The sequence below is a fragment of the Pseudophryne corroboree genome, chromosome 7 (genome assembly GCF_028390025.1).
Source record: "Pseudophryne corroboree isolate aPseCor3 chromosome 7, aPseCor3.hap2, whole genome shotgun sequence".
Classification (NCBI taxonomy): Eukaryota; Metazoa; Chordata; class Amphibia; order Anura; family Myobatrachidae; genus Pseudophryne; species Pseudophryne corroboree.
This window is the reverse complement of record NC_086450.1, coordinates 110,065,064-110,083,516: the sequence shown is the minus strand read 5'-3', so window position 1 is coordinate 110,083,516 and position 18,453 is coordinate 110,065,064. Positions and strand designations below refer to the sequence as shown.

Here is an 18,453-nt window from a genome sequence, read left to right as displayed (position 1 = left end):
GGTCCCAAGCATTTTGGATAAGGGATACTCAACCTGTGTATGTATGTATATATATATATATATATATATATATATATATATATATATCAATCACACACACAAACCTACATACACACACACACACACACACACACACACTATTAGAGGGGAACCTGGAGCTCCCCAGCAATAAACAGGTTATGATTACCTGGCTGACCCAACATGTTTGCGAAACGTATGTCGGAGCTGACGGTGGGATACAACTCCATCCAGGAAGACATGGAATGCAGCTGACCATGTTCATGCAACTCATCCAGAAATAACTGTAACAATATAATCAGCCATGATTACATGCACTTAAAAAGTTATTGCAACTATGGGCAAATGGCATCACAAGACACCTTTACACTTTTGTCAAAACCGTTCACTCAAGCACAGAAGAAAATGTATTAACCTGAAAAGATTCCCGATTCTTCCGCTGCCGGCGTCTTTCCCTTAGCAAAGTCTTTTGCTTCTCTTCCTCCTCCTCTTTTTCCAAAGCACGGATATGCTCCTCAAAGCATATTAAGGCATCTTCCTTATCCATATCTAGGGACAAATAAAATGGCATCGGTAGGTATGAATCTCTGGATGCACCTTTACATTTTCCCCAAACCTCAGTGTTATGCTTGACGCCAGAAACTGTTACCGTCTACAGTATTGATGTACGGAAAAAAAAATAAGAATTTACTTACCGATAATTCTATTTCTCGTAGTCCGTAGTGGATGCTGGGGACTCCGTCAGGACCATGGGGAATAGCGGCTCCGCAGGAGACAGGGCACAAAAGCAAGCTTTTAGGATCACATGGTGTGTACTGGCTCCTCCCCCTATGACCCTCCTCCAAGCCTCAGTTAGGTACTGTGCCCGGACGAGCGTACACAATAAGGAAGGATCTTGAATCCCGGGTAAGACTCATACCAGCCACACCAATCACACCGTACAACTTGTGATCTGAACCCAGTTAACAGTATGATAACAAAAAAGTAGCCTCTTAAAAAAGATGGCTCACAACAATAATAACCCGATTTTTGTAACAATAACTATGTACAAGTAATGCAGACAATCCGCACTTGGGATGGGCGCCCAGCATCCACTACGGACTACGAGAAATAGAATTATCGGTAAGTAAATTCTTATTTTCTCTAACGTCCTAGTGGATGCTGGGGACTCCGTCAGGACCATGGGGATTATACCAAAGCTCCCAAACGGGCGGGAGAGTGCGGATGACTCTGCAGCACCGAATGAGAGAACTCCAAGACCTCTTTAGCCAGAGTATCAAATTTGTAAAATTTTACAAACGTGTTCTCCCCTGACCACGTAGCTGCTCGGCAAAGTTGTAATGCCGAGACCCCTCGGGCAGCCGCCCAAGATGAGCCCACCTTCCTTGTGGAGTGGGCTTTTACAGTTTTAGGCTGTGGCAGGCCTGCCACAGAATGTGCAAGTTGAATTGTGCTACAGATCCAACGAGCAATCGTCTGCTTAGACGCAGGAGCACCCATCTTGTTGGGTGCATACAAGATAAACAACGAGTCAGATTTTCTGACTCCAGCTGTCCTTGAAATATATATTTTCAATGCTCTGACAACGTCCAGTAACTTGGAGTCCTCCAAGTCGCTAGTAGCCGCAGGCACCACAATAGGCTGGTTCAAGTGAAAAGCCGAAACCACCTTAGGGAGAAAATGAGGACGTGTCCGCAGTTCTGCCCTGTCCGAATGGAAAATCAGATATGGGCTTTTGTACGATAAAGCCGCCAACTCTGAAACTCTCCTGGCTGAAGCCAGGGCCAATAGCATGGTTACTTTCCATGTAAGATACTTCAAATCTACCGATTTGAGAGGCTCAAACCAATGAGATTTGAGAAATTCCAAAACTACGTTTAGATCCCACGGTGCCACTGGAGGCACAATTGGGGGTTGTATATGTAGTACACCCTTGACAAAAGTTTGTACTTCAGGCACTGAAGCCAATTCTTTCTGGAAGAAGATTGATAAGGCCGAAATTTGAACTTTAAGAGACCCCAATTTGAGGCCCATAGACAATCCTGCCTGCAGGAAATGTAGGAATCGACCCAATTGAAATTCTTCCGTTGGGGCCTTCTTGGCCTCACACCACGCAACATATTTTCTCCAAATGCGGTGATAATGTTGTGCGGTCACTTCCTTCCTAGCTTTAATCAAGGTAGGAATAACTTCCTCTGGAATGCCCTTTTCTTTTAGAATCCGGCGTTCAACCGCCATGCCGTCAAACGCAGTCGCGGTAAGTCTTGGAACATACAAAGTCCCTGCTGAAGCAGATCCCTTCTTAGAGGTAGAGGCCACGGATCTTCCGTGAGCATCTCTTGAAGTTTCGGATACCAAGTTCTTCTTGGCCAATCCGGAGCCACTAGTATTGTTCTTACTCCCCTTTTCCGTATAATTCTCAGTACCTTTGGTATGAGAGGCAGAGGAGGAAACACATACACTGACTGGTACACCCACTGTGTTACCAGAGCGTCCACAGCTATTGCCTGAGGGTCCCTTGACCTGGCGCAATATCTGTCCAGTTTTTTGTTGAGGCGAGACGCCATCATGTCCACCTTTGGTTTTTCCCAATGGTTCACAATCATGTGGAAAACTTCCGGATGAAGTCCCCACTCTCCCGGGTGAAGGTCGTGTCTGCTGAGGAAGTCTGCTTCCCAGTTGTCCACTCCCGGGATGAACACTGCTGACAGTGCTATGACATGATTTTCCGCCCAGCGAAGAATCCTTGCAGCTTCTGTCATTGCTCTTCTGCTTCTCGTGCCGCCTTGTCTGTTTACGTGGGCGACTGCCGTGATGTTGTCCGACTGGATCAACACCGGCTGACCCTGAAGCAGCGGTTTCGCCAAGCTTAGAGCATTGTAGATTGCTCTTAGCTCTAGTATATTTATGTGAAGAAACGTCTCCAGGTTTGACCATACACCCTGGAAGTTTCTTCCCTGTGTGACTGCTCCCCAGCCCCGTAGGCTGGCATCCGTAGTCACCAGGACCCAGTCCTGTATGCCGAACCTGCGGCCCTCTAACAGATGGGCACTCTGCAACCACCACAGGAGAGACAACCTTGTCCTTGGTGACAGTGTTATCCGCTGATGCATGTGCAGATGCGATCCGGACCATTTGTCCAGCAGATCCCACTGAAATATTCGTGCATGGAATCTGCCGAATGGAATTGCTTCGTAAGAAGCAACCATCTTTCCCAGGACTCTTGTGCATTGATGTACTGACACATTTCCTGGTTTTAGGAGGTTCCTGACAAGTTCGGATAACTCCCTTGCTTTCTCCTCCGGGAGAAACACCTTTTTCTGAACCGTGTCCAGAATCATTCCCAGGAACAGCAGATGTGTTGTCGGGGACAATTGAGATTTTGGAAGATTCAGAATCCACCCGTGTTGTTGAAGCACTACTTGGGTTAGTGCTACACCGACTTCCAGCTGTTCTCTGGACTTTGCCCTTATCAGGAGATCGTCCAAGTAAGGGATAATTAATACGCCTTTTCTTCGTAGAAGAACCATCATTTCGGTCATTACCTTGGTAAAGACCCGAGGTGCCGTGGACAACCCAAACGGCAGCGTTTGAAACTGATAATGACAGTCTTGTATCACGAACCTGAGATACCCTTGGTGTGAGGGGTAAATTGGGACATGCAGATAAGCATCTTTTATGTCCAGGGACACCATGAAGTCCCCTTCTTCCAGATTCGCTATCACTGCTCTTAGTGACTCCATCTTGAACTTGAATTTCTGTATGTACAGGTTCAAGGATTTCAGATTTAGAATAGGTCTTACCGAACCGTCCGGCTTCGGTACCACAAATAGTGTGGAATAATACCCCTTTCCCTGTTGTAGGAGGGGTACCTTGACTATCACCTGCTGAGAATACAGCTTGTGAATGGCTTCCAATACCGTCGCCCTTTCTGAGGGAGACGTTGGTAAAGCAGACTTTAGGAAACGGCGAGGGGGAGATCTTTCGAATTCCAACATGTAACCCTGAGATACTATCTGCAGGATCCACGGGTCCACCTGTGAGCGAGCCCACTGATTGCTGAAAATCTTTAGTCGACCCCCCACCGCTCCTGAGTCCGCTTGTAAAGCCCCAGCGTCATGCTGATGGCTTTGTAGAACCCGGGGCGGGCTTCTGGTCCTGGGCAGGGACTGCTTGCTGCCCTCTCTTACCCTTTCCTCTGCCTCGTGGCAGATAAGACTGTCCTTTTGCCCGCTTGTTTTTATAGGAGCGAAAGGACTGCGGCTGAAAAGACAGTGTCTTTTTCTGTTGGGAGGGGGTCTGAGGTAAAAAAGTGGATTTGCCGGCAGTTGCCGTGGCCACCAGATCCGATAGACCAACCCCAAATAATTCCTCTCCTTTATATGGCAATACTTCCATATGCCTTTTGGAATCCGCATCACCTGACCACTGTCGCGTCCATAAACTTCTTCTGGCAGATATGGACATCGCACTTACTCTCGATGCCAGAGTGCAAACATCCCTCTGAGCATCTCGCATATAAAGAAAACGCATCCTTTAATTGCTCTAGAGTCAATAAAATACTGTCCCTATCCAGGGTATCAATATTTTCAGTCAGGGAATCCAACCACACTACCCCAGCACTGCACATCCAGGCTGAGGCTATTGCTGGTCGGAGTATAACACCAGTATGCGTGTATATACTCTTCAGGGTAGTTTCCAGACTCCTATCTGCTGGATCCTTGAGGGCGGCCGTATCTGGAGACGGCAACGCCACTTGTTTTGATAAACGTGTGAGCGCTTTATCCACCCTAGGGGGTGTTTCCCAGCGCGCCCTAACCTCTGGTGGGAAAGGGTAGAATGCCAATAACTTCTTAGAAATTAGCAGTTTTCTATCTGGGTTAACCCACGCTTCATCACACACGTCATTCAATTCCTCTGATTCTGGAAAAGCTACAGGTAGTTTTTTCACCCCCCACATAATACCCCTTTTTGAGGTACCTGCAGTATCAGAGATCTGCAAAGCCTCCTTCATTGCCGTGATCATATAACGTGTGGCCCTATTGGAAAATACGTTTGTTTCTTCACCGTCGACACTAGATTCATCTGTGTCGGTACCTGTGTCGACTGACTGAGGTAAGGGACGTTTTACAGCCCCTGACGGTGTCTGAGACGCCTGAGCAGGTACTAACTGGTTTTCCGGCCGTCTCATTTCGTCAACTGACTTTTGTAATGTACTAACATTATCACGTAATTCCATAATTAAAGCAATCCATTCCGGTGTCGACTCCCTAGGGGGTGACATCACCATTACCGGCAATTGCTCCGCCTCCACACCAACATCGTCCTCATACATGTCGACACACACGTACCGACACACAGCAGACACACAGGGAATGCTCTTATCGAAGACAGGACCCCACTAGCCCTTTGGGGAGACAGAGGGAGAGTTTGCCAGCACACACCAAAAGCGCTATAAAATGTATATAAACAACCCTAAAAGGTGTTGTTTTTGTTATATGCGCTTTAAATATATAAATATCGCCAAAATATGCCCCCCTTCTCTTTGTTACCCTGTTTCTGTAGTGCAGTGCAGGGGAGAGTCCTGGGAGCCTTCCTCACAGCGGAGCTGAGCAGGAAAATGGCGCTGTGTGCTGAGGAGAATAAGCCCCGCCCCCTTTTCGGCGGGCTTTTCTCCCGGGTTTTGAGATATCTGGCCTGGGTTAAATACATACATATAGCCTCAATGGCTATATGTGATGTATTCTTTGCCATCAAAGGTATTAAATATTGCTGCCCAGGGCGCCCCCAGCAGCGCCCTGCACCCTCCGTGACCGTTCAGTGTGAAGTGTGTAGCAACAATGGCGCACAGCTGCAGTGCTGTGCGCTACCTTCATGAAGGCTGAAGAGCCTTCTGCCGCCTGTTTCCGGACCCTCGATCTTCAGCATCTGTAAGGGGGATTGGCGGCGCGGCTCCGGGACGAACCCCAGGGTGACCTGTGTTCCGACTCCCTCTGAAGCTATGTCCAGTAGCCTAAGACTCCAATCCATCCTGCACGCAGGTGAGTTGAAAATCTCTCCCCTAAGTCCCTCGATGCAGTGAGCCTGTTGCCAGCAGGACTCACTGAAAATAATAAACCTAAAAACTTTTTCTAAGCAGCTCTTTAGGAGAGCCACCTAGATTGCACCCTGCTCGGACGGGCACAAAAACCTAACTGAGGCTTGGAGGAGGGTCATAGGGGGAGGAGCCAGTACACACCATGTGATCCTAAAAGCTTGCTTTTGTGCCCTGTCTCCTGCGGAGCCGCTATTCCCCATGGTCCTGACGGAGTCCCCAGCATCCACTAGGACGTTAGAGAAAATAAGAATTTACTTACCGATAATTCTATTTCTCATAGTCCGTAGTGGATGCTGGGGACTCCGAAAGGACCATGGGGAATAGCGGCTCTGCAGGAGACTGGGCACAAAAGTAAAAGCTTTAGGACTACCTGGTGTGCACTGGCTCCTCCCCCTATGACCCTCCTCCAAGCCTCAGTTAGGATACTGTGCCCGGACGAGCGTACACAATAAGGAAGGATTTTGAATCCCGGGTAAGTCTCATACCAGCCACACCAATCACACCGTACAACTTGTGATCTGAACCCAGTTAACAGCATGATAACAGAGGAGCCTCTGAAAAGATGGCTCACAACAATAATAACCCGATTTTTGTAACAATAACTATGTACAAGTATTGCAGACAATCCGCACTTGGGATGGGCGCCCAGCATCCACTACGGACTATGAGAAATAGAATTATCGGTAAGTAAATTCTTATTTTCTCTGACGTCCTAGTGGATGCTGGGGACTCCGAAAGGACCATGGGGATTATACCAAAGCTCCCAAACGGGCGGGAGAGTGCGGATGACTCTGCAGCACCGAATGAGAGAACTCCAGGTCCTCCTCAGCCAGAGTATCAAATTTGTAGAATTTAGCAAACGTGTTTGCCCCTGACCAAGTAGCTGCTCGGCAAAGTTGTAAAGCCGAGACCCCTCGGGCAGCCGCCCAAGATGAGCCCACTTTCCCTGTGGAATGGGCTTTTACAGATTTTGGCTGTGGCAGGCCTGCCACAGAATGTGCAAGCTGAATTGTACTACAAATCCAACGAGCAATAGTCTGCTTAGAAGCAGGAGCACCCAGCTTGTTGGGTGCATACAGGATAAACAGCGAGTCAGATTTTCTGACTCCAGCCGTCCTGGAAACATATATTTTCAGGGCCCTGACTACGTCCAGCAACTTGGAATCCTCCAAGTCCCTAGTAGCCGCAGGCACCACAATAGGCTGGTTTAAGTGAAATGCTGAAACCACCTTAGGGAGAAATTGAGGACGAGTCCTCAATTCTGCCCTGTCCGTATGAAAAATTAGGTAAGGGCTTTTATAGGATAAAGCCGCCAATTCTGAGACACGCCTGGCTGAAGCCAGGGCTAACAGCATTACCACTTTCCATGTGAGATATTTTAAGTCCACAGTGGTGAGTGGTTCAAACCAATGTGATTTTAGGAACCCCAAAACTACATTGAGATCCCAAGGTGCCACTAAAGGCACAAAAGGAGGCTGTATATGCAGTACCCCCTTGACAAACGTCTGAACTTCAGGAACTGAAGCTAGTTCTTTTTGGAAGAATATTGACAGGGCCGAAATTTGAACATTAATGGACCCTAATTTTAGGCCCATAGACAGTCCTGTTTGCAGGAAATGCAGGAAACGACCCAGTTGAAATTCCTCTGTAGGGGCCTTCCTGGCCTCACACCACGCAACATATTTACGCCAAATACGGTGATAATGTTGCACAGTTACATCCTTCCTGGCTTTGATCAGGGTAGGGATGACTTCATCCGGAATGCCTTTTTCCTTCAGGATCCGGCGTTCAACCGCCATGCCGTCAAACGCAGCCGCGGTAAGTCTTGGAACAGACATGGTCCCTGCTGGAGCAGGTCCTTTCTTAGAGGTAGAGGCCACGGGTCTTCCGTGAGCATCTCTTGAAGTTCCGGGTACCAAGTCCTTCTTGGCCAATCCGGAGCCACGAGTATAGTCCTTACTCCTCTCCTTCTTATGATTCTCAGTACCTTGGGTATGAGAGGCAGAGGAGGGAACACATACACTGACTGGTACACCCACTGTGTTACCAGAGCGTCCACAGCTATTGCCTGAGGGTCCCTTGACCTGGCGCAATATCTGTCCAGTTTTTTGTTGAGGCGGGACGCCATCATGTCCACCTTTGGTTTTTCCCAACGGTTCACAATCATGTGGAAGACTTCTGGGTGAAGTCCCCACTCCCCCGGGTGGAGGTCGTGTCTGCTGAGGAAGTCTGCTTCCCAGTTGTCCACTCCCGGAATGAACACTGCTGACAGTGCCATCACATGATTTTCCGCCCAGCGAAGAATCCTTGCAACTTCCGTCATTGCCCTCCAGCTTCTTGTGCCGCCCTGTCTGTTTACGTGGGCGACTGCCGTGATGTTGTCCGACTGGATCAACACCGGCTGACCCTGAAGCAGAGGCCTTGCCTGACTTAGGGCATTGTAAATGGCCCTTAGTTCCAGGATATTTATGTGAAGTGACGTTTCCGTGCTTGACCACAAGCCCTGGAAATTTCTTCCCTGTGTGACTGCTCCCCAGCCTCTCAGGCTGGCATCCGTGGTCACCAGGACCCAGTCCTGAATGCCGAATCTGCGGCCCTCTAGAAGATGAGCACCCTGTAACCACCACAGGAGAGACACCCTTGTCCTTGGAGACAGGGTTATCCGCTGATGCATTTGAAGATGCGATCCGGACCATTTGTCCAGCAGATCCCACTGAAAAGTTCTTGCGTGGAATCTGCCGAATGGAATCGCTTCGTAAGAAGCCACCATTTTTCCCAGGACCCTTGTGCATTGATGCACTGACACTTGGCCTGGTTTTAGGAGGTTCCTGACTAGGTCGGATAACTCCCTGGCTTTCTCCTCCGGGAGAAACACCTTTTTCTGTACTGTGTCCAGAATCATCCCTAGGAACAGCAGACGTGTCGTCGGAATCAGCTGCGATTTTGGAATATTTAGAATCCATCCGTGCTGTCGTAGTACTACTTGAGATAGTGCTACTCCGACCTCTAACTGTTCTCTGGACCTTGCCCTTATCAGGAGATCGTCCAAGTAAGGGATAATTAAGACGCCTTTTCTTCGAAGTAGAATCATCATTTCGGCCATTACCTTGGTAAAGACCCGGGGTGCCGTGGACAATCCAAACGGCAGCGTCTGAAACTGATAGTGACAGTTCTGTACCACAAACCTGAGGTACCCTTGGTGAGAAGGGCAAATTGGGACATGGAGGTAAGCATCCTTGATGTCCAGAGACACCATATAGTCCCCTTCTTCCAGGTTCGCTATCACTGCTCTGAGTGATTCCATCTTGAATTTGAACCTTTGTATGTAAGTGTTCAAGGATTTCAGATTTAAAATAGGTCTCACCGAGCCGTCCGGCTTCGGTACCACAAACAGCGTGGAATAATACCCCTTTCCCTGTTGTAGGAGGGGTACCTTGATTATCACCTGCTGGGAATACAGCTTGTGAATGGCTTCCAATACCGCCTCCCTGTCGGGGGGAGACGTTGGTAAAGCAGACTTCAGGAACCGGCGAGGGGGAGACGTCTCGAATTCCAATTTGTACCCCTGAGATACTACCTGCAGGATCCAGGGGTCCACTTGCGAGTGAGCCCACTGCGCGCTGAAATTCTTGAGACGGGCCCCCACCGTGCCTGAGTCCGCTTGTAAGGCCCCAGCGTCATGCTGAGGACTTGGCAGAAGCGGGGGAGGGCTTCTGTTCCTGGGAAGAGGCTGTCTGCTGCAGTCTTTTTCCCCTTCCTCTGCCCCGGGGCAGATATGAGTGGCCTTTTGCCCGATTGCCCTTATGGGGACGAAAGGACTGAGCCTGAAAAGACGGTGTCTTTTTCTGCTGAGAGGTGACCTGGGGTAAAAAGGTGGATTTCCCAGCCGTTGCCGTGGCCACCAGGTCCGATAGACCGACCCCAAATAACTCCTCCCCTTTATACGGCAATACTTCCATATGCCGTTTGGAATCCGCATCACCTGACCACTGTCGCGTCCATAACCCTCTTCTGGCAGAAATGGACAGCGCACTTACTCTTGATGCCAGAGTGCAAATATCCCTCTGTGCATCTCGCATATATAGAAATGCATCCTTTAAATGCTCTATAGTCAATAATATATTGTCCCTGTCCAGGGTATCAATATTTTCAGTCAGGGAATCCGACCAAGCCACCCCAGCACTGCACATCCAGGCTGAGGCGATTGCTGGTCGCAGTATAATACCAGTATGTGTGTATATACTTTTTAGGATATTTTCCAGCTTCCTATCAGCTGGTTCCTTGAGGGCGGCCGTATCAGGAGACGGTAACGCCACTTGTTTTGATAAGCGTGTGAGCGCCTTATCTACCCTAGGGGGTGTTTCCCAACGCGCCCTAACCTCTGGCGGGAAAGGGTATAATGCCAATAATTTTTTAGAAATTAGCAGTTTTTTATCGGGGGAAACCCACGCTTCATCACACACCTCATTTAATTCATCTGATTCAGGAAAAACTACGGGTAGTTTTTTCACACCCCACATAATACCCTTTTTTGTGGTACTTGTAGTATCAGAAATGTTCAAAACCTCCTTCATTGCCGTGATCATGTAACGTGTGGCCCTACTGGAAAATACGTTTGTTTCCTCACCGTCGACACTGGAGTCAGTGTCAGTGTCGACCACCTGAGGTAACGGGCGCTTTAGAGCCCCTGACGGTGTTTGAGACGCCTGTACGGGTATTAACTGATTTGCCGGCTGTCTCATGTCGTCAACAGTCTTTTGTAAAGTGCTGACACTATCACGTAATTCCTTCCATAAGACCATCCAGTCAGGTGTCGACTCCCTAGGGGGTGACATCACTAATACAGGCAATTGCTCCGCCTCCATACCATTTTCCTCCTCATACATGTCGACACAACGTACTGACACACAGCACACACACAGGGAATGCTCTGATAAGAGGACAGGACCCCACTAGCCCTTTGGGGAGACAGAGGGAGAGTTTGCCAGCACACACCAGAGCGCTATATATATATATACAGGGATAACCTTATATAAGTGTTTTTCCCTTATATAGCTGCTGTATAGATTTATCTGCCAAATTAGTGCCCCCCCTCTCTTGTTTTACCCTGTTTCTGTAGTGCAGGACTGCAGGGGAGAGTCAGTGAGCTTCCCTCCAACGGAGCTGTGAGGAAAAAATGGCGCCAGTGTGCTGAGGAGATAGGCTCCGCCCCCTTCTCGGCGGCCTTTCTCCCGCTTTTTTAAGGAAAAATTGGCAGGGGTTAAATGCATCCATATAGCCCAGGAGCTATATGTGATGTATTTTTTGCCATATAAGGTGTTTTTATTGCGTCTCAGGGCGCCCCCCCCCCCCCCCCAGCGCCCTGCACCCTCAGTGACCGGAGTGTGAAGTGTGCTGAGAGCAATGGCGCACAGCTGCGGTGCTGTGCGCTACCTTATTGAAGACAGGACGTCTTCTGCCGCCGATTTTCCGGACCTCTTCAGTCTTCTGGCTGTGTAAGGGGGCCGGCGGCGCGGCTCTGGGACCCATCCATGGCTGGGCCTGTGATCGTCCCTCTGGAGCTAATGTCCAGTAGCCTAAGAAGCCCAATCCACTCTGCACGCAGGTGAGTTCGCTTCTTCTCCCCTTAGTCCCTCGGTGCAGTGAGCCTGTTGCCAGCAGGTCTCACTGAAAATAAAAAACCTACTTTAAACTTTTACTCTAAGCAGCTCAGGAGAGCCCCTTAGTATGCACCCTTCTCGTTCGGGCACAAAAATCTAACTGAGGCTTGGAGGAGGGTCATAGGGGGAGGAGCCAGTGCACACCAGGTAGTCCTAAAGCTTTTACTTTTGTGCCCAGTCTCCTGCGGAGCCGCTATTCCCCATGGTCCTTTCGGAGTCCCCAGCATCCACTAGGACGTCAGAGAAAAAATAAAAAAAATAAATAAATCACACACTGTCATATTTACATTGTTAATGTAAGTATTTTCAGTGATACGAAAAAAAACTACCAGGGACATTTCTTCATGGGATGTTTATTAATGTTCCCAAAAATATGGACAAATCTCATGATTTTTTTTCTCCTAATTTTAATTTTTCACTAGTTTGTAAAATTACAGCCAAGGACCAAAATATCTATTGGAAAATAGATCCATTGCAAACTGCACATACTAGTAGTTACTATTAGATTCACGTAAGCATGACACCTATGCAGGAAGATCGTGAAAATCTGTTATATGGTGTCACGGACTGGCTTACATTTTTTCATAATTTTATTTGCCATATTTAGAGAAACGTTACAAGAAGTGTTTCATTTTGGCCACCATTAACCCAAACTCTGCAGCTAAATGATTTCCAATGTGATCACATTTGAAACCTTTTTTCTCCATAGCCTTAAATTATATGTAAGGGGCGGAGAGGATTAAAGCTTGTAGTGTTATGACGCACAGTAAGCGCAATGGAATCACAAACCATTACCTAAATTCATCCATGTAGATGTTGACCAGCTAGTATCAAATGACTATAAATTTTATCATGTTCTAAAAATGAATACACACTTTGGAGTTCTTCATCTTCTGCAAATGTAGGGTTATCCATGAGGTACTGCTGGGCTTCTGACCATGTGGTACTATAGGTTACATTTGCCATATTATCCAATATGTTCTTCAGAGCGTCCCAGTTTCTCTTTCTCAGCTGCTTGGCTTGCTCCTAAAAACAGAACACACAATTTCAAATCAGAAAAAGTACAGAGCTATTCAACATAACACGGCACATCTCGTACACAGCAGTAGCAATCTAATACCTTGTGGAAGAAGTACATTCACATAATGATCTCATAAGGTCACAAGGAATGCTGGAACGCGAACACGTGTTAACAAACATGCTCATTGGATGGTGTATTTTGTCTCATGTGGGGCCGGCTTGCCTACACACGAAAAAATACAAGAGATGTATTTCCTGACTTCAATTCCAATATTTCTAATAGTAAAACGGTACAGACACATCTTATGAGCTTGCTAAATGTCACTTGCTCAGTGGTGCAGCTTTCCCCACAAGCAATGCAATAGACTCAGCTCCACTAACCCTTAAACATGCATGATAACCCATCAATCTCACTGCATGACATTGGTTTAATCGTGATCATCATAATTCAGCAGTCTCCTCTGCATAAATAGAATGAAGACATGCTCCTTTCCTTACTACCGAGCACTACAGGCAAAAGCACCACTAAACAAAATGAAAATTGTTCAAAGGGTGTTTAATGAAAACTCTAGGCAGATTTTAAAAGTAAGCACTTGACTTTCTCCAAATATTAAGATAATGAGCAATGCCTGTAATGGTCTCCATTGTTTGGGAAAGAGTGGAAGTGAGGTCAAGAGCAAGCAACTATACACTTTGGCAAAACCATGTTGCACTGCAGGTGGGGCGCATTCAAATGTGCAGAGATAATTACATTTGAGAGGTGTGTGGATTAAAAGATAAACAGTAAAATGGTCTAAGGTCAATAGGTCAACACCATATGGTCGACAGACAAAAAGTTGACATAAAGGTAGAAAGGTACATTAGGCCGAAAGGTTCAAAATGGTCAACACAAAAATGGTCAACACAAGTTTTGGGTTATTTTTATAGGTTTAACAATATATGACCCAAATTCGCTTGCCACAAGTGTACTAAAGGTGATAGTATGTGACATGGATAGCAAATTCAGCAAAACTTGTAAAAACATGAAAAATCCCCCCAAAAACATGTGTCGACCATATGTGTTGACCGTTTTCATGTTGATCTTTTGACCCCGTCGACCTATTGACTGTGGACCACAGTATCATCCACCTCCCATTTGAGAGGAGCGTGTTCAAACTGAAAGCTAAAAATCGCAGTGTAAAAATAAGGCAGTCCAGTATATATGGGCTACATGCGAAAGTAGCCAGTATTTACCCTGCATGCAAAAACAAGAAATAGATTACCCCCAACTCAATCAAACCCAACGTATGAGCTATTTGCAGTTGTAAGTAAGCATGTCTACAAAGAAAGACAAATCTAACCATCTTTCCCCCTGCACAGTGCCACATGGAAAATAGCTTGGGGGCTATGCTGCCATGCCATATTACCAACTGCCAAAAAGCTAGATGTGATATATTACATGAATAGTGTCTGTCAGAGCTGAATGGGAGCTTTCTATTCAAATCTACTGAATAGGAGTGGACAGCAGAGCAGCTGCTCACACATACGCCATGGTCCAGCTCCCGGCAGAGTGCAACAGACTCCACTTATTTAGGCACGTCTAAAGTGCTGCACAGCATAAAACAATAACAGCCTAGGTTACAAAATTCACCCTACCTTTTCTTTCTTTGCAAGATAGAACATAACATCTTCATAAATCTCCAGGCGATCACGCTCAGAAATTGCATTCCAGACCTCTAACTCGTTGTACATCTGCTCTGCTTTTCTGGTAAGCAAAAATAGACGAATGAGTTTTGTAAAATGGAACTGCTTTGTGTACAAAATAATTGTATTTGGATTAAACTTACTTGTATCTGGTGGTGGACGTCATCCTTTCGTGGTTTTCTAGGAACCTCTGATAAGCCTCTTTTGCTTCCTTATATTTCAGTCTGGCATCCTCTTTTTCTTCTTTTTCTGTCTGGACCTTGTAAGCATTAAACGCTTGTTTTTTCTCACTTAACTTAGCCAGGGCACTAGGGAGAAAGACGGTGTGAAAAATCAAGCAACTGACACTGCCACAACAGACTCCCATCAGACTCCGTAGTAAGATTACCTGTATCGGGGATCGTTAATGATCATTTTCATGGCCTGCTCCCAAGAAGCATTGGATGGCACACGCTAGAATGAGAACAAAAATAAGAATTTACTTACCGATAATTCTATTTCTCGTAGTCCGTAGTGGATGCTGGGGACTCCGTAAGGACCATGGGGAATAGCGGCTCCGCAGGAGACTGGGCACAAAAGTAAAGCTTTAGAACTACCTGGTGTGCACTGGCTCCTCCCCCTATGACCCTCCTCCAAGCCTCAGTTAGGATACTGTGCCCGGACGAGCGTACACAATAAGGAAGGATTTTGAATCCCGGGTAAGACTCATACCAGCCACACCAATCACACCATATAACTTGTGATCTAAACCCAGTTAACAGCATGATAACAGAGGAGCCTCTAGAAAAGATGGCTCACTACAGCAATAACCCGATTTTTTTTTGGTAACAATAACTATGTACCAGTATTGCAGACAATCCGCACTTGGGATGGGCGCCCAGCATCCACTACGGACTACGAGAAATAGAATTATCGGTAAGTAAATTCTTATTTTCTCTGACGTCCTAAGTGGATGCTGGGGACTCCGTAAGGACCATGGGGATTATACCAAAGCTCCCAAACGGGCGGGAGAGTGCGGATGACTCTGCAGCACCAAATGAGAGAACTCCAGGTCCTCCTCAGCCAGGGTATCAAATTTGTAGAATTTTACAAACGTATTTGCTCCTGACCAAGTAGCAGCTCGGCAAAGTTGTAAAGCAGAGACCCCTCGGGCAGCCGCCCAAGATGAGCCCACCTTCCTTGTGGAATGGGCTTTTACAGATTTTGGCTGTGGCAGGCCTGCCACAGAATGTGCAAGCTGAATTGTACTACAAATCCAACGAGCAATAGCCTGCTTAGAAGCAGGAGCACCCAGCTTGTTGGGTGCATACAGAATAAACAACGAGTCAGATTTTCTGACTCCAGCCGTTCCGGAAACCTATATTTCCAGGGCTCTGACAACGTCTAGCAACTTGGAGTCCTCCAAGTCCCTAGTAGCCGCAGGCACCACAATAGGTTGATTCAGGTGAAACGCTGAAAACCACCTTAGGGAGAAACTGAGGACAAGTCCTCAATTCCGCCCTGTCCGAATGGAAAATCAGATGAGGGCTTTTACAGGATAAAGCCGCCAATTCTGACACGCACCTGGCCCAGGCCAGGGCCAACAGCATGACCACTTTCCATGCGAGATATTTTAACTCCACATATTTAAGTGGTTCAAACCAATGTGACTTTTGGAACCTAAAAACTACATTTAGATCCCAAGGTGCCACTGGAGGCACAAAAGGAGGCTGTATATACAGTACCCTTTTCACAAACGTCTGAACTTCAGGGACTGAAGCTAGTTCTTTTTGGAAGAAAATTGACAGGGCCGAAATTTGAACCTTAATGGACCCCCATTTCAGGCCCATAGACACTCCTTTTTGCAGGAAATGTAGGAATCGACCTAGTTGAAAATTCCTCCGTCGGGGCCTTACTGGCATCGCACCACGCAACATACTTTCGCCAAATGCGGTGATAATGTTTTTCGGTTATATCTTTCCTGGCTTTGATCAGGATAGGAATGACTTCATCCGGAATGCCTTTCTCCTTCAGGATCCGGCGTTCAACCGCCATGCCGTCAAACGCAGCCGCGGTAAGTCTTGGAACAGACAGGGTCCTTGCTGGAGCAGGTCCCTTCTTAGAGGTAGAGGCCACGGATCCTCCGTGAGCATCTCTTGAAGTTCCGGTTACCAAGTCCTTCTTGGCCAATCCGGAGCCACGAATATAGTGCTTACTCCTCTCCATCTTATAATTCTCAGTACCTTGGGTATGAGAGGCAGAGGAGGGAACACATACACTGACTGGTACACCCACTGTGTTACCAGAGCGTCTACAGCTATTGCCTGAGGGTCCCTTGACCTGGCGCAATACTTGTCGAGTTTTATAAACATGTGGAAGACTTCTGGGTGAAGTCCCCACTCTCCCGGGTGGAGGTCGTGTCTGCTGAGGAAGTCTGCTTCCCAGTTGTCCACTCCCGGAATGAATACTGCTGACAGTGCTATCACATGATTTTCCGCCCAGCGAAGAATCCTTGCAGCTTCTGCCATTGCCCTCCTGCTTCTTGTGTCACCCTGTCTGTTTACGTGGGTGACTGCCGTGATGTTGTCCGAATGGATCAACTCCGGGTGACCTTGAAGCAGAGGTCTTGCTGAGCTTAGAGCATTGTAAATGGCCCTTAGCTTCAGGATATTTATGTGAAGTGATGTCTCCAGGCTTGACCATAAGCTCTGGAAATTCCTTCCCTGTGTGACTGCTCCCCAGCCTCGCAGGCTGGCATCCGTGGTCACCAGGACCCAGTCCTGAATGTGCGGCCTTCTAGAAGATGAGCACTCTGCAACCACCACAGGAGAGACACCCTTGTCCTTGGTGACAGGGTTATCCGCTGATGCATCTGAAGATGCGACCCGGACCATTTGTCCAGCAGGTCCCACTGGAAAGTTCTTGCGTGGAATCTGCCGAATGGGATTGCTTCGTAGGAAGCCACCATTTTTCCCAGAACCATTTCATTGATGTACTGAGACTTGGCTCGGTTATAGGAGGTTCCCGACTAGCTCGGATAACTCCCTGACTTTCTCCTCCGGGAGAAACACCTTTTTCTGGACTGTGTCCAGGATCATCCCTAGGAACAGAAGACGAGTCGTCGGAATCAGCTGCGATTTTGGAATATTGAGAATCCAATCGTGCTGCCGCAACACTACCTGAGATAGTGCTACACCGACCTCCAACTGTTCCCTGGATCTTACCCTTATCAGGGAATCGTCCAAGTAAGGGATAACTAAAATTCCCTTCCTTCGAAGGAGTATCATCATTTCGGCCATTACCTTGGTAAAGACCCAGGGTGCCGTGGACCATCCATACGGCAGCGTCTGAAACTGATAGTGACAGTTCTGTACCATAAACCTGAGGTACCCTTGGTGAGAAGGGTAATTGGGACATGAAGGTAAGCATCCATGATGTCCCGAGACATCATGTAGTCCCTTCTTCCAGGTTCGCAATCACTGCTCTGAGTGACTCAATCTTGAATTTGAACCTCCGTATGTAAGTGTTCAAGATTTTAGATTTAGAATCGGTCTCACCGAGCCGTCCGGCTTTGGTACCACAACAGTGTGGAATAATACCGCGTTCCCTGTTGCAGGAGGGGTACCTTGATTATCACCTGCTGGGAATACAGCTTGTGAATGGCTTCCAAAACTGCCTCCCTGTCAGAAGGAGACATCGGTAAAGCCGACTTTAGGAAACGGCGAGGGGGAGACGTCTCGAATTCCAATTTGTACCCCTGAGATATCACCTGAAGGAACCAGGGGTCTACTTGCGAGTGAGCCCACTGCGCGCTGAAATTCATTGAAACGGGCCCCCACCGTGCCTGATTCTGCTTGTAAAGCCCCCGCGTCATACTGAGGGCTTGGCAGAGGCGGGAGAGGGCTTCTTTTCCTGGGAACTGGCTGATTTCTGCAGCCTTTTCCCTCTCCCTCTGTCACGGGGCAGAAATGAGGAACCTTTTGCCCGCTTGCCCAC

The 18,453-nt window shown here is 47.6% G+C and overlaps 1 protein-coding gene across 3 annotated transcripts in view; it reads right to left on the bottom strand.

Annotated features, from left to right (window-relative positions):
* PRPF40A (pre-mRNA processing factor 40 homolog A) overlaps window positions 1-18,453 on the bottom strand; it is a 266,234-nt gene that overhangs the window by 134,113 nt on the left and 113,668 nt on the right. For all 3 annotated transcript variants that reach the window (XM_063933527.1, XM_063933529.1, XM_063933528.1), the window contains exons 13-18: window positions 14,867-14,931; window positions 14,622-14,786; window positions 14,431-14,539; window positions 12,651-12,801; window positions 434-567; window positions 188-302 (exon numbers count right to left, since the gene is read on the bottom strand). In XM_063933527.1, the coding sequence (XP_063789597.1) occupies window positions 188-302; window positions 434-567; window positions 12,651-12,801; window positions 14,431-14,539; window positions 14,622-14,786; window positions 14,867-14,931 (739 nt within the window). The remainder of the gene's footprint in view (window positions 1-187; window positions 303-433; window positions 568-12,650; window positions 12,802-14,430; window positions 14,540-14,621; window positions 14,787-14,866; window positions 14,932-18,453) is intronic.